At 35.6% G+C, this 14,279-nt stretch overlaps 1 protein-coding gene across 1 annotated transcript; it reads right to left on the bottom strand.

Moving 5' to 3' along the window:
- Nucleotides 1-11,168: 11,168 nt before the first annotated feature.
- LOC147563597 (cytochrome P450 CYP82D47-like) lies at nt 11,169-13,857 on the bottom strand. Its single transcript, XM_086639022.1, has 2 exons — nt 12,663-13,857; nt 11,169-11,941 (listed from the first exon to the last, which is right to left on the bottom strand). The coding sequence occupies exons 1-2, from the start codon at nt 13,665-13,667 to the stop codon at nt 11,282-11,284; spliced, it is 1,665 nt and encodes a 554-aa protein (XP_086495148.1). The 5' UTR covers nt 13,668-13,857; the 3' UTR covers nt 11,169-11,281.
- Nucleotides 13,858-14,279: the final 422 nt, after the last annotated feature.

The following is a 14,279-nucleotide window of genomic DNA, read 5'->3' as shown; positions in this document are numbered from 1 at the left end:
GATACTTGAAATGGAGAAGCCACAGAAGTTCGGTTTTATGTAGCTTGGTGTCTATAGAAATCACGAAATAAATGTGTGTTCGAGCATGTTATTCCAAATCCTTATCGAATATTACAGGAAGATATTACGTTACAAAAGGAGTACTCGGGCACTCTCTTGAATATTGAACACACAATTGTAGAAACATTTGATCATAGCTCCTATTGGTTCCTACAAAGAGATACAGAAAGATAAATTATGATGCAGCGTTTACCGATGGAAGGGCGTCGATAGCAGCAGTATGTCGAAATGCGCAAGGAGAATTCCTTATGGCCTTTGTCAGAAAGTGCCCCATCTCGACAGCAGTTGAAGCTCAAGCTCAAGCAGTTAAGTTATCCATTGAGATGGCAAAAAGGTTACCAGAGTATGTGTGTATAGTTGAAGGAGACTCAAATACGGTCATAAGTGCGTGTTCGAAGAATTTAGAAGAAATTCCTTGTCGAATTTGAACTACTATGAGAGAAATACATAAGGGAAAGAAAAAGCTTCGGGACATAAAGTTCAACCACTAGGAGTGCAAACTCTGTAGCTCACTTATTGCCGAAACAATATTGTAATTCCAGTTTAGAGCAGACATTGGAGATCTATGATTCTCATTCTTATCTGGTAAGCCAGTTGGCGGCAGATGTCACCAATATATTTTCTCGCTCAAGTAGCTAATAAATTTAGGCATTTGCCTCGTTTAATCAAAAAAAAATATATACTTCGAAATCTGTGAAAATAATAGCTCTAGCAGAACAATAATCGAAAATCAAAGGTGAATTTCATTAACAAGATGTACAAGTATTTATAGACTTTTGTAACGGGAGAAATTGACATAATTACTAATACGGAAAATGTAACTCTAATTACAAAATTCCTTCTTGTCGATACTGTACTCAAATGTAAGAGATATCCTCTAGAGGTTAGAACTGTCATACCAGTTGAAGGAAGATTTTGTTGTTTCCCTGGTATTATGAAAAAACCAAGAATCCCCTTCCTGTTTTAATAAAAACAGGGATACACTTTAGAGTGTTTTTCTGAAATAAATTCAGAGATAACTTTAAGTATAAAAAAAATTACTGTTTTTGAAACAGATTAAAAAGAAAACTAATATAATTTTAAAACAGAAATTGATTAGAAGGTTAGAGAGAAAGCCGAGTCGAGATGTCTCTTTCCTTAAAACAGTGAATACCCTGCAATTAGTACTAAAACCAGTCAGATGTTTGTCTCCCAGGATACAACGGCTATACCTTTCAGGATGACGACTAAGAGTACTTCGTATTTCTGAAAGCGTGTGAACTTCAAACAAGCAGTAAGAACCAGATGCAAGTGACTACTTAAATTCTAAATGCTCTTAACTTTGAATGCTAAAATTTTCGTGTTTTGTTTGTTGGATTCTGTTTGGTATTTATAGAAGTATTTGTGACACTTCAGACAGGTGCTTATAGACGAATGGATGCTTCCCAACAGTCAGATATGACTGTTGGTTTTCGGGTGCCATCTTGACCGTCAGATCTCAACGAATCTATCAAGATCTCGCGCCTTGAACGCCCCTCGTTAGATCATCAACGGGTCTATCTTAAGGGCCCAATCATCCTGACCGTCAGATCAAATATATGACCGTAAAATCAAAGGCTCCAATCGCTCCTCGCGACAATGCAAAGTGCGTGCAGGCGCTTCTAAAGCGCCCTAAACGCCCACGTCGCGCGTGGTTTGCACCACGCGGAACACCTTTATATTTTAACCAACGTACCATAAATATATGGAAGATTCTATATAAGGAAATAAAACATTTCCTCCATCATAAATGTGGTACTAACTATAAGTCCCGGTTTAGCGTAATTGTACCAATACCAAACTAATTTTGTAATAACTCACTCATACGAAACCGGTTTTGGACAAAATTTCAGTCTGAATTCAAGAGCTCGACAAGACGAATCCAACGTGACGTCTTGCTCGAGATTCTGATGAATATAGCTACATCAAATTAAGGAAAAACCGGTCCAGCTGCTTTTGAGCTAGGTACCGATTCTAACAATCCCCCCACATGAGTGATTATTACATGTTCGGAAATCATAGCAAACTGACTGATCTTACTATCCTATAATGCTGACTGACAGTGGTTCTTTCGTGGAGTGTCGCTGCATCGGATGAAGGTGGCTTTAAAGTTTTGAACCTTCCCTAGTGATAACTATCAGGTTTACAAGGACAACAGTGAACTGTTAGTCTTGAACTGAGTCCTGTTATTTGTAAGCCAAATATAATTAACACACAGCTAATTCCTTACTTGTTTTAAGTTCTCGGTTGTGCTCTTTGTAGTCATCAACGTTCCTAGTTTCGTGTATGCATTAGAGAAGTCAGCCTAATAAGACCTCCTCATAAAACCGACACCAATTCCCACACATATAGGTGTTTCCTACTTAGGTACACCGCTATACCTTCCTTATACAAAAATGTTATTTTGCTAAATTTTTCGGATACATTAAAAGCTGTAAGCTTAACCTCTGCATTGCAGACAACACTGATTTCATCCTAGGAATGGGAAAGAGAAAAATTCTCTTTCAGTGTTATGTTCGAGTCAGGATATAACTTCAGTTTCCCTTTGAACCTAGATCATGGGATCTCCAGATTTCTAAGTAGAGTTTCATCATGCCTTTACTCATTTGCTTTAGGCAGTAAACCCATTCCCCTTGATGAAGCAATTACAAGATCTCTAGGCAGTCCCTTAGTGAAAGGATCAGCTAGGTTTTCCTTAGATTTTACATAATCTATTATAATAACTCCTTCAGATAGTAATTGCTTCACGGTATTATGTCTTCGACGGATGTGTCGAGACTTACCATTATACATACTATGTGTTTGTGCAATCGCAGCTTGATTATCACAATGAATCTTGATTGCAGTCACAGGCTTAAGCCATATTGGTATATCTTCTAAAATTTGTTTAAACCACTCGGCTTCTTTTGTAGCTTTATCCAATGTAATGAATTCTGAATCCATCGTTGATCTAGCTATACAGATTTGCTTAGAAGATTTCCAAGATTTGGCCCCTCCCAGTGTAAATACATAAACACTGGTTGACCTTGTATCATCGGTATCGGATATCCAGTTTGCATCACAATATCCCTCAAGTACTTCTGGGTACTAAGTATAATAGAGTTTATAATCTTTTGTATACCTTAAATACAGTAACAGCCTTGTTATGGCATCCCAGTGAGTTTTACTTGGATTACTAGTAAATCTGCTTAGTTTACTAATCGAGAGAGTTATGTCTGGTCTACTACAATTCATTAGATATATAAGGCTTCCTATAATCCTTGAGTATTCGAATTGTCTTACTCCATTCCCAGTATTTTTCATAAGATGAATGCTTGGATCTAATGGGTTACTACAGTCTTGAGATCATTTTTACTAAATTTTTCCAAAAAAATTTCAACATAGTGGGATTGAGATAATTATCCCTTTACTTGTCTTAGTAAGTTTGATCCCCAAGATTACTTCTGCTTTTCCTAAATCTTTCATATCGAAATTCTTAGAAAGCATTTTCTTAGTAGTGTTGATGACATCTAAGTTATTTCCCATAATTAGCATGTCATCTACATATAGACACAGAATAACACACCCTTTTATTTGTGTTCTTAATATAGACACATTTGTCACATTCGTTTATTTTGAATCCATTTGATAATAATGTATTATCAAATTTAACATGTCATTGTTTTGGGGCCTGCTTCAACCCATATAGTGATTTCACTAATCTACAAACTTTCTTTTCTCGGTCAGGAACCACAAACCCTTCAGGCTGGTTCATATATAGATTTCTTCTTCTAATTGTCCATTTAAAAAAGCTGTTTTCACATCCATCTGGTGAATTTCCAAATTATATAAGGATACTAACATTCTTATAGAGGTTATTCGACTCACCGGAGAGTAGGTATCGAAATAGTCTAATCCTTCTCATTGTCGAAAACCTTTTGCCACAAGTCTTGCTTTGTACTTGTCAATAGATCCATTTGTTCTTAATTTTTTCTTAAACATCCATTTGGAACCTAAAGGCTTACATCCAGGTGGAAGATCTACAATTTCCCATGTATGGTTTTGCGTAATGGAATCGATTTCACTATTCACATATTCTCTCCAGAATGGAGCTTCAAGGGTAACCATTGCTTCCGTGAATGTCTGAGGCTCATTTTCGACCATATAGGTGAGAAAATCAGGACCAAAAGTCTTAGATACCTTTATCCTTTTACTTTTTCGAGGTTCAACCTCATTTTTCTTTTCATCCATTCTATTTGTTTGAGATGTTTTTGGAATTTGGATATCTTTTTCCCTATCCCGTTTTCTGGTTCCAGAAGATTGATCCAAATTTTGTTTATACAGAAAGATGTGTTCAAATAACTCAGCATCCCTTGATTCTAAAATAGTATTTGGATGAATATTTGATATTTCTGATTTGTGTATTAAAAACCTATAAGCACCACCATTCATAGGAGGTCCTATATACACAATCTATTGTTTTTTGTCCTATCTTGACTCTTTTAGGAGAGGGACTAATACCTTTGCAAGGCACCCCCACACTGTCGTGAATTTAAAGGAAGGTTTCCTTTCTTTCCATATTTTATATAGAATTTTTCCTGTTTTTCAATGGAGCAATCTATTTAATAGATTGTTTGCTGTGAGTAAAGCCTCCCTCACCCCCCCCCCCCCCCCCCCCCCCCCACAAGTTTTGTGGTAAACCAGAACTTTTGGCACTTTTTGCACATAACTTTTGGCACATAAATTTTTCCTGAATAATGCCACTTTTGGCACATAACTTTTTAAAGGTAGATTCATATTCTCCTCTTCTGTCACTTTTTAGTGCTTTTATCTTTTTTTTATAATGCTAAGCGGGAGAAGCCCGAACGGAACACAGAGAAATAAGAAGTCAAAAAACAGCAAAGAAATCAAAATTACATCATTTCATTAGCCCCACCCTTTCCTCATTCTCACTGTCCCTCTAGAATCTGCATTAACAATATTGACTAATTCCGCCGGCAATTGACTAACATTCAAGTGAGTTACTCCCGGTCCTAACTTCATTTTTGACAAGTAATCAGCAGCTTGGTTTGCTTCCCTATAGACATGAAATACCCGAAAACTCTGAAATTGGCTCTTAAGCCTCTGAACTCTCTTCCATAACCGCCTCGCCATCCATGGTAATTTCTGATGTGGTTTTGCAAGAAGTAACTTGATATTCATCGAATCAAGACCAAGTTCAACTTCATGCAGCCCAGTACTAAGTGCTAACTCCAACCCCAACTCAACACCCTGCAGCTCATGTATAAAGATAGTATGCCCATCAACCTGTCCGGTGGCTGCTCTAACAACAATCCCCTCGGAATCTCGAATGATGGCTCCATACCCCGCATCCACCTCGTTTAGAGCACCATCGGTATTAATCATATATCTCCCTGCCATCGGTCGAGTCCATTTACATGAAGTATAGACCGGCTTTTGTAGAGAGATAGTAAGATTCCAGCGATCGATGGTCCTCCGATTCTCTCGGTGTCTTCAAACCGTTTGGTAACGGTATTCAGCTTGATCTGCACCGGGCAGCAATAGAATGAAATGAAGTCTTTGTTGATTTAGACTCAACACATGTTTGACACTTTTCTTTAGTGTCAGCTTTGAATTTTGGGATTAAATCCATATTCATTAAATTCTTTAATGAATGGTTATTTACATGGCCAGGTCTTTTATGTCAAATACTACAAGAATCAACAACAATATAAGCAACATTATCTTTATTAATAATTTTAGGAGATACAGTTATTACATTCATCTTGAATAACCCCCCACATAGATAACCCTTACGCACATACATACCACTCTTGCTTAATACAAAATTATTAGACTCAAAAACTAGCTTGAATCTATTTTTTGAAAGTAGAGAACCAGACAACAAATTTTTACGAATATCTGGTGCATGAAATACATCATTGAGGGTAACTTCTTTTCTCGATGTGAATTTCAGGACCACCTTTCCTTTCCCAGCAACTTGGGTAGTACTAGCATTTTCCATAAAGAGGGTTTCTCCTTCTGGAATTTTGGTATATGGAGAGAACAAATTTTTGTCTCCACAAATATGATTAGTGGCTCATGTATCAACCCAGCAATCACTAGGATTTCCACCAACCAAATTAACTTCAGAAACTACATTACATATATTAAGTTTCTGAAGGTCTTCTATTACTTCCTCCATTCCAGTAACCAAAGCACATAGGTTCTAGAGTTCTTCATCTTCCACAAGAGATGCCTGATTTTTAGCCTTCTTGTTCCTGTTGAATTTGTCGTTTTTAGTACGACAATCTCTAGCAAAATGACCATTTTTGCCACAATTGTGACAAGTACCATCAAAGCGGTCATTATTTTTCTTTGATGGCTTACCTGGTCTCATTCTCTTTCTTTTCGGTTTAGAGTTTGGTGCACCCTCAACCATGTTGACTTTTGCAGAAGAAGAATTATTCTTTTCTATCTTCTTCTCTGCATTACGACTATCCTCTTCAATTCTTAACTTGAGGATAATTTCTTCAAAAGACATTTCCTTGTTCTTATGCCTCAAGTAGTTCTTAAAATCCTTCCAAGATGGAGGTAATTTTTCAATCATGACCCTCACTTGGAATGATTCGTTTGCAACCATATTCTCATACTTCAATTCTTGTAAAAGAAGTTAAAATTGCTGGACTTTAACCATTATTGGTTTAATATCAGTCATTTTAAAATCTAGAAATCTACCCACTATAAATTTCTTAACTCATGCGGTTTCAGTTTTATATTTATTAGCCAAGATCTCCCAGAGTTCCTTAGTCGTGTCTATACCATAATAGACATTGTATAAACCATTTTTCAGTGAATTAAGGATGTAATTCTTACATAGAAAATCTGAATGCTTCCATGCTTCAATGGCAGATACATGTTGAACATCTTCATCCCTTTCAAGAGTCGGCTTTGGTTCAAATAGGTACTTGACTAACCCTAAAGTAGTCAAATAAAACATCATCTTTTGTTGCCAACGCTTAAAGTCAACTCCAGAAAACTTTTCTGGTTTTTCAGCGTGATTTGGACCAACTTGTTTAACAACGGATTCTGTTGTTGTTGCCATTTCTGATAATTAAAATAACACAACAAATTAATTTTTTTGTTTCAACCAGAAAAAACTAAAATATATAAACTCACTGTCTTAAGATTGTTGTTTCTCTGGTATTATGAAAAAACCAAGAATTTGGTCTTCTTGTTTTAATAAAAACAGGGATACACTTTAGAGTGTCTTTCTGAAATAAATTCAGAGAAGGCTTTAGGTCTAAAAAAATGTTACTGTTTTTGAAACAGATTAAAAAGAAAACTAATATTAATTCTAAAACAAAAAATTGATTAGAAGGTTAGAGAGAGAAAGCCGAGTCGAGTTGTCTCTTTTCTTAAGACAGTGAACACCCTTGTATTAGTACTAAAACCAGTCAGATGTTTGTCTCCCAGGATACAACGGCTATACCTTTCAGGATGACGACTATTATTACTTCGTATTTCTGAAAGCGTGTGAACTTCAAACAAGCAGTAAGAACCAGATGCAAGTGACTACTTAAATTCTAAATGCTCTTAACTTTGAATGCTAAAATTTTCGTGTTTTATTTGTTGGATTCTGTTTGATATTTATAGAAGTATTGGTGACACTTCAAACAGGTGCCTATAGATGAATGGATGCTTCCCAACAGTCATATTTGACTGTTGGTTTTCGGGTGCCATCTTGACCGTCAGATCTCAACGGATCTATCAAGATCTCGCGCCATAAACGCCTACTTCTAGATCATCAATGGATCTATCTTAAGGGCGCCAATCATCCTGACCGTCCGATCAAATCTATGACCGTAAAATCAAAGGCTCCAATCGCTCCTCACGACAATACAAAGTGCGTGTAAACGCCCACGCCACGCGTAGGTGCAAACCACAACCACGCAAAACACCTTTCTATTTCAACCAACATACCATAAATATATGGAAGATTCTATATAAGGAAATAAAACATTTCCTCCATCATAAATGTGGTACTAACTCTAAATCCCGGTTTAGAGTAATGGTACCAATACCAAACTAATTTTGTAAGGGTCCGTGGGTATATAGACCAAAATAATATTCAAAAAAGGTTTATGATCCAATCTTCCCAAAACATGGATATTTAGTCCTTTTACATTATGGACATAATAACCCATTCTTTATGAGAAAACTACCGTCCATGTCCCTCCTACAAAAATCACGGGATTTTTACTTTTCCAGGGTGAATTTGGAATGTTTCTAATGTGGGCGTGATTTAGGGGATTTAAAGCAACTAACTATAAATCCGAAATTGATTTTTATCTATCTTCTAACCGTTTTGGAAAGCAAATCTATTTCCAAAATCAATTCAAAACAAAAATCGTAACCAAATCAATTTTCTCTCTCTCTTTACAGATTTGGAAACCAAATCAATTTTCTCTCTCTTACTATGTAAATTTTTTTCGATTCAAATCAATTTTCTCTCACTTAACTTTCAGATTTGGAAATAGTATATTTTCTAGGATCAATTTAGCGTGATTTGGGAGTTAATATACAAAACATATAAATATCATTTTCTCTCACTTAACTTTCAGTTTTGGAAATAGTATATTTTTCTAAGAACATTAAAGCAACATATGTTTTCGTTTTTACTCATACATAAATACAGATAGAATACAAATTATGAAACAAATACGTAAATTATGTATTATTTATGACGAGGAAACCATCATTTGTCAAATATACAACATAATTTATCAAATGTATGTGGCTCTTGTTCAATAAATTACACATAATTTTTTTTACATTAAATATAATTCCTTTACATTCTGTTACAAAAAAAAAGTACAAAATCTTCTTTGGTTCAAAAATGGTGCCCGTCCATATACTCTCCATTAGTTTCGTTGACTCACTTTGATTTGATGATTCTCTTTGAAATTTCATCTGGTATATCAAATCTACACACATAAATACACATACATTAAAGAAAAAAAATCATATATTGTATTATAAACTACATGTACAATTTCGTAAATTATATATAATTTTTGTCAAATTTTGGCAACATTTGAAGGTTTTGAGTAGTTTGGTAAACTTATCAAGGCTACTGTTTTTGGTGAAAAGTACACGTAATGGTAAATAAATAATACATAATTTATGAGCACTTATACGTAAATTATATACATAATGGTAAGAACATGAAGATATACGCAAATTATATATACTTTATTGCAAAGTACACGAGATTTGATAGTAAAGCGAAGTATTTTTACTAATGAAATGAGTACTGTTTTGGTGTTAAAGCACGGGTAATGTTCTGTAAATTACCCATAATTTACTATAGATTGTGGTAATTTACGATACAGTACATGTACTGTAAATTCTGTTATGAGTAACCGTACGAAAGAACAAATGTTTCATAAATCCGTATGGATTGAAAACCAGATCTGAACAAAAAAAATGAGAATATCATTAAGCTTAAACTACAAATCTAAAGATATCTGCTATGATGATTGATTGCAATAATGTCAAACTCTAGTTGAAGGATTAAACATCAAGATCAAAAACATAAATGAAATTTTAAGAGAGAAAAAGAAAATAAACATCAAACATTCGATTGATAATTGATAATCTGATCTCACGAAATATCAGAAACAACAGAAGATTAAACATAGATCTAAAGAAATATGATATTATCACTGGATGCAAACATAACATACTAACTTTGAAGAAATCATTGAATAAGGAATAAACATAAAGATCTTAAACAGTTATGAAAATTTTAGGGTTTTAGTTATAAATCATTGAATAAAGAATAAACATAAAGATCTTAAACAGTTATGAAAATTTTAGAGAGAGAAAATAAACATCATACATTCGAAATTAATGAATTAGTAAACAGATCTATAGATATGTAGCATAAATCTGATACGTTTTATAATAGAGCGAAATAATTAGGGTTTTAGTTATAAGAAGAAATATTAGATATTAACAATGGTGTTTATAAAGATTTCGAAAGTATTAAACCTGATAATGATGAATTTGGACAGCAATATAATGTAGAAGAAGAAGATTTTCTGAGTTTAATGGAGGTTTGTCAACTAAATCGATTTTAGAGAGATCAAATAAAGAGTTTCCGTTACTGAAAATAATGAAGATATCCTTACTTTGAATAGAAACATGATTGGAGAGAAATATGGGAGATAATAATGAAGATATCCTTACTTTGAATAGAAACATGATTGGAGAGAAATATGGGACATAAATATGGAAAAAGATATGCATTGATTTCGAATATAAATTAGTTATAAAATATGGAAAGGTTAGATTAGGGATTATGAAATAATATTTATTCTAGAGATTTGTGTTTTCTCTCTAGATGAGACCAAATGGACTAGATATCCATTTATATTATTTTTTTGGTTTTAAAACCCTTTATAGGATTAGAGAGGATTATATCTACTATTAGGACCCGTTTTTTGGACTATAAACCTAAAAATTCATTTTGTAATAACTTACTCATACGGAATCGGATTTGGACAAAATTTCAGTCTAAATTCAAGAGCTCGACGAGATGAATCCAACGAGACGTTTTTCTCGAGATTCTGATGAATATAGCTACATCAAATTAAGGAAAAACCGGTCCAGCTGTTTTTGACCTAGGTACCGATTCTAACAGATTTTAACATATTGTATTATCAAGCAATGCTACGGAAAATCATGCGATTATTTGGATAGAAAAAGAAGCACGAAAAGCTCTAGAAGTAAGTTAAAGTACTCACCGGTTTCATCGTTCTTCTTTTTCCGGTTTTACTACAAATAAATACTTTGAAGTTCTTCTATCACACTTAAGAGAATGAAGGAACGCAAGGAAGAAGCTGTGACAACTGCTCCAACAATATAGAAGCTTCAGAGACTTTCATCATTATTTGGGTATGTGTCATTTGTTCCTTTTTTTTTATGTTTGTGCTTATTCATTAAATCCATTTGAATCATGGTGTCTAGATATCTTAATAGAATCCCTTAATTGTTTGTGAGTTGGATTTCTGAAGCCATTGTAAGCTTATTGTTGCATTTTCATGTATCAAACTATGCATTGGTTTATTTATAGATAGATTCTTTAAAACAAGAAACAAGAATATAGTGCGCTTATACAAACGTCTAATTGTTCATATGTGGAATAATATAGTCTCTTTCATTTTTTAGCTGACGTCTCTACATAATCATAAAGTGAGTGGGGAAGGCGCGGGGAAAGTAGTACTTCAAGTGGAGTGGCTCTAGGCATAGTCAATCCTGAACCTTCTTCAGTCATGTCTACCAAAGATGAAGAAGGAGAGCTCAAGTCAAATGCTTGTAGTAAGCGTGCCAATGTCATGTGAAGGATCTGAATTGCGTAGCTTATCCCTGGGCACATCCTTCTTCCAGACCCAAACGGCATATACTCAAAATGTTGACCCCTAAAATCCATCTTGCTGCCTTCACCTTCATTGTCAAGAAACCTCTCTGGCCTGAACTCAGATGGATTTGACCATACTCGTGGGTCACGATGCAACTTCCATACGTTCATCAACACGCGGGTGCCTGCCTTTACTTGGTACCCACCAATATTGCAGTCTTCGATGGCTTCATGGGGTATTAAAAGTGGAGCTGCTGGGTACATTCGCAATGTTTCCTTGATAATAGCTTGGAGGTAGACTAAGTTTTTGATGTCTTTGTCTTCTATGCCTCTGTCCCTGCCAACTTTTGTGTCGAGCTCGTCTTGAGCCTTTTTTAAGACTCTTTTGTCGTTGAGTAATAAGGAGAGTGCCCATGTCAAAGAAACAGATGTTGTGTCTGTGGCGGCTACAATCATATTCTGCATCAATACAGAAACATTATCATTATAGATAACAAAAAAAAATATGAGGGAAGTTTTAAGGCGCCTTCCCCGTAAGTGTTACTAACGCCCCTCACACCCCCTTTGACTTTGCAGATTTAATTTCACTGTATTTGGTTATAGGTGCCCCCGAATCGGTTGTCGTTGAATTATGTGACAGAATTCGATCCAAAGTCCATTGAATTCAACTCCAATGTTTTGAGTTGAAATTTGTCGACTCAGACCGATTTTTGTTACAGAATTCGGCTCAAAGTCTATCGAATTCAACACCAATGTTCTATAGTTAATTAGAGTTGAATTCAATGGTCTTGAGCCAAAATTTGTAATAAAATTCAACCCTAATCCTCCGATTTGAGTTGTATTCAACAGTTCTCGGCCCTTTTGGATTCGACAGACTTGAGCTGATTTTGTAACAAATTGGCTAAAGTCCACCAATTTTAAGCTGAAAAAGTGTGGGAGTTTATGTTTTGAGAAGAGGCGCTTTTAGCAACTTCCTCAAATATGAAGCGTGCCACTAACCGGGAGGCCCCAATAACACTACAAGAAGGCGTCTTTAAACCTTCCCCAAATATTAACATAAACTTAGCGATCTAACGTGAGTCTGTAACCCAAACTCGAAAAAGAAGAAGTCATGACCTAAATCCAAAACTCAACACTTCTATGCGACCCTTTCGAACAATAACAAAAAAACAATACTTACAAGGGCGGTGGCTTTTATAACAGTATCTCGACTATGTTTGGTAAAGAGAGGACCTTCTGCATCATCATCTGGAAGGACAGATATCAACACATCCATGAAGTCGTTGCCATTGCCCTCGCCATTGTTGTGCTTGCTGCTTCTAGATAGCAATGAACTTGTCTTCTTATCTTGAAGCCATTTTTCGGCAACTAAGTTTATCTCCTTGGCTACCTTTTTCATGTTCTTTTGTTGTCCATCCAAATCAAACCAGCTTAGGAACGGAAGAGCGTCTGAAATAGTTGAAACCCCACATAGTTTGAAGAACTCACTTATCACCTTATAGAGTCTTCGACCTTCATTTTCTTCTCCATCATCATGAGAAGAATCACCATAGTTGCAAACTCTCTTTCCTACAACTAAGTTCAATGTAATGTTCAAGGTCAAATACCCAAATAATTGCTCCATTTCCACCTTAACTGAATCATTTCTAAGATGGACTTTTTCCCAAGTTTGGTACAACCCTTTGATGAAAATGTTGATCTCACTGTGAGGGATATGCTTGAGCAACTCAAAGGGTCGAGGGGAAAGTAGTTGGGAGGTAGATATTTTACGAATCTCACGCCAATATGGGTCGTAAAAGGCAATGGCAAACATAGCATGGTCATATGTCATGTGAGTGCCAGCAGCACTAGATGGACGACTAGCGAGGAACTTGTCATTGGAGGTGAAGCATTCCTTTGCCATTTCCCAACTACTTACAACTAGAGTTGGACATACCCCCAACCGGACCATGAAGATAGGTCCAAACTTGTCAGCCATATCTCCCAGAACTCTAAACGGAGGTTGAGATCCTACTAGTTGAGGAAGATGACCGACTATAGGCCATGAACCGGTAGCCTCCGGCGGACATCTCACTTGGGTAACCTTATAAGACCTTAATAAGGGCTTTATTAGATAAAAGAAGAAGGATATGAAAGCTAATAAGCCTACAATACTCTGAAGTTGGAGGGAAATGGGCATATCCATAGATTTAGCTACTTTTTGGTAGGATAGTTCAATGAGAGGCAGGAAGGGTATATATATGGTAGAGATAAAATGAGTGAGGCTGCTGAGTTTATTTTCCTTCTTTTACAAAGCAAACAAAACTTTTCTTTTACTAAACAAACAAAGCCTAGAGATCAATCGCACCTTTCTCTCTCTTTTTTACAAAACAAACAAAACCTTTCTTTTACAGAACAAACAAAACCTATCATCTAGAAGAGATCAATCACACCTTCATCTCTCATTTACAAAACAAACAAAACCTCGCTGCCTTCTACTGAGTTAATCGACTACGATCTTAGTTAGTCGTTACAAGGCATTGACACATCATTAAGATGTGATAAGCACGATAACCGTTTAAGTTAAACCAATAATTAAAGAGGTCTAAAGTCCGACAACATCTACTTTATTTAGTGCCTAAATTACATGAGATATTTTGGGTGATAAACTGCTTCCACCGAGTGAGTTAACTTTATTGTGCAAGAAGCGATAAGAACTTATTAAGATCCACTGACATTTTTCCACTCGGTCAACCGAGAGGATCCGGTCCATGAATAAATGAACTTTTGTTACCTATCCACATGATTCCCAGCCACT

The sequence above is a fragment of the Eschscholzia californica genome, unplaced genomic scaffold (genome assembly GCF_041429995.1).
Source record: "Eschscholzia californica isolate CP2 unplaced genomic scaffold, dmEscCali1.0.p SCAF_1, whole genome shotgun sequence".
Classification (NCBI taxonomy): Eukaryota; Viridiplantae; Streptophyta; class Magnoliopsida; order Ranunculales; family Papaveraceae; genus Eschscholzia; species Eschscholzia californica.
Note: the sequence above shows the minus strand (reverse complement) of the source record. Positions and strands in the feature narration are given on the sequence as shown.

What these genes read in the sequence shown, in the direction of transcription:
- LOC147563597 (XM_086639022.1), bottom strand. Translation starts at nt 13,667, where the DNA reads ATGGATATGCCCATTTCCCTCCAACTTCAGAGTATTGTAGGCTTATTA. An exon ending in TTATAAAAGCCACCGCCCTT is followed by an intron (nt 11,942 to 12,662) that starts GTAAGTATTGTT and finishes GTATTGATGCAG; the next exon opens with AATATGATTGTAGCCGCCAC.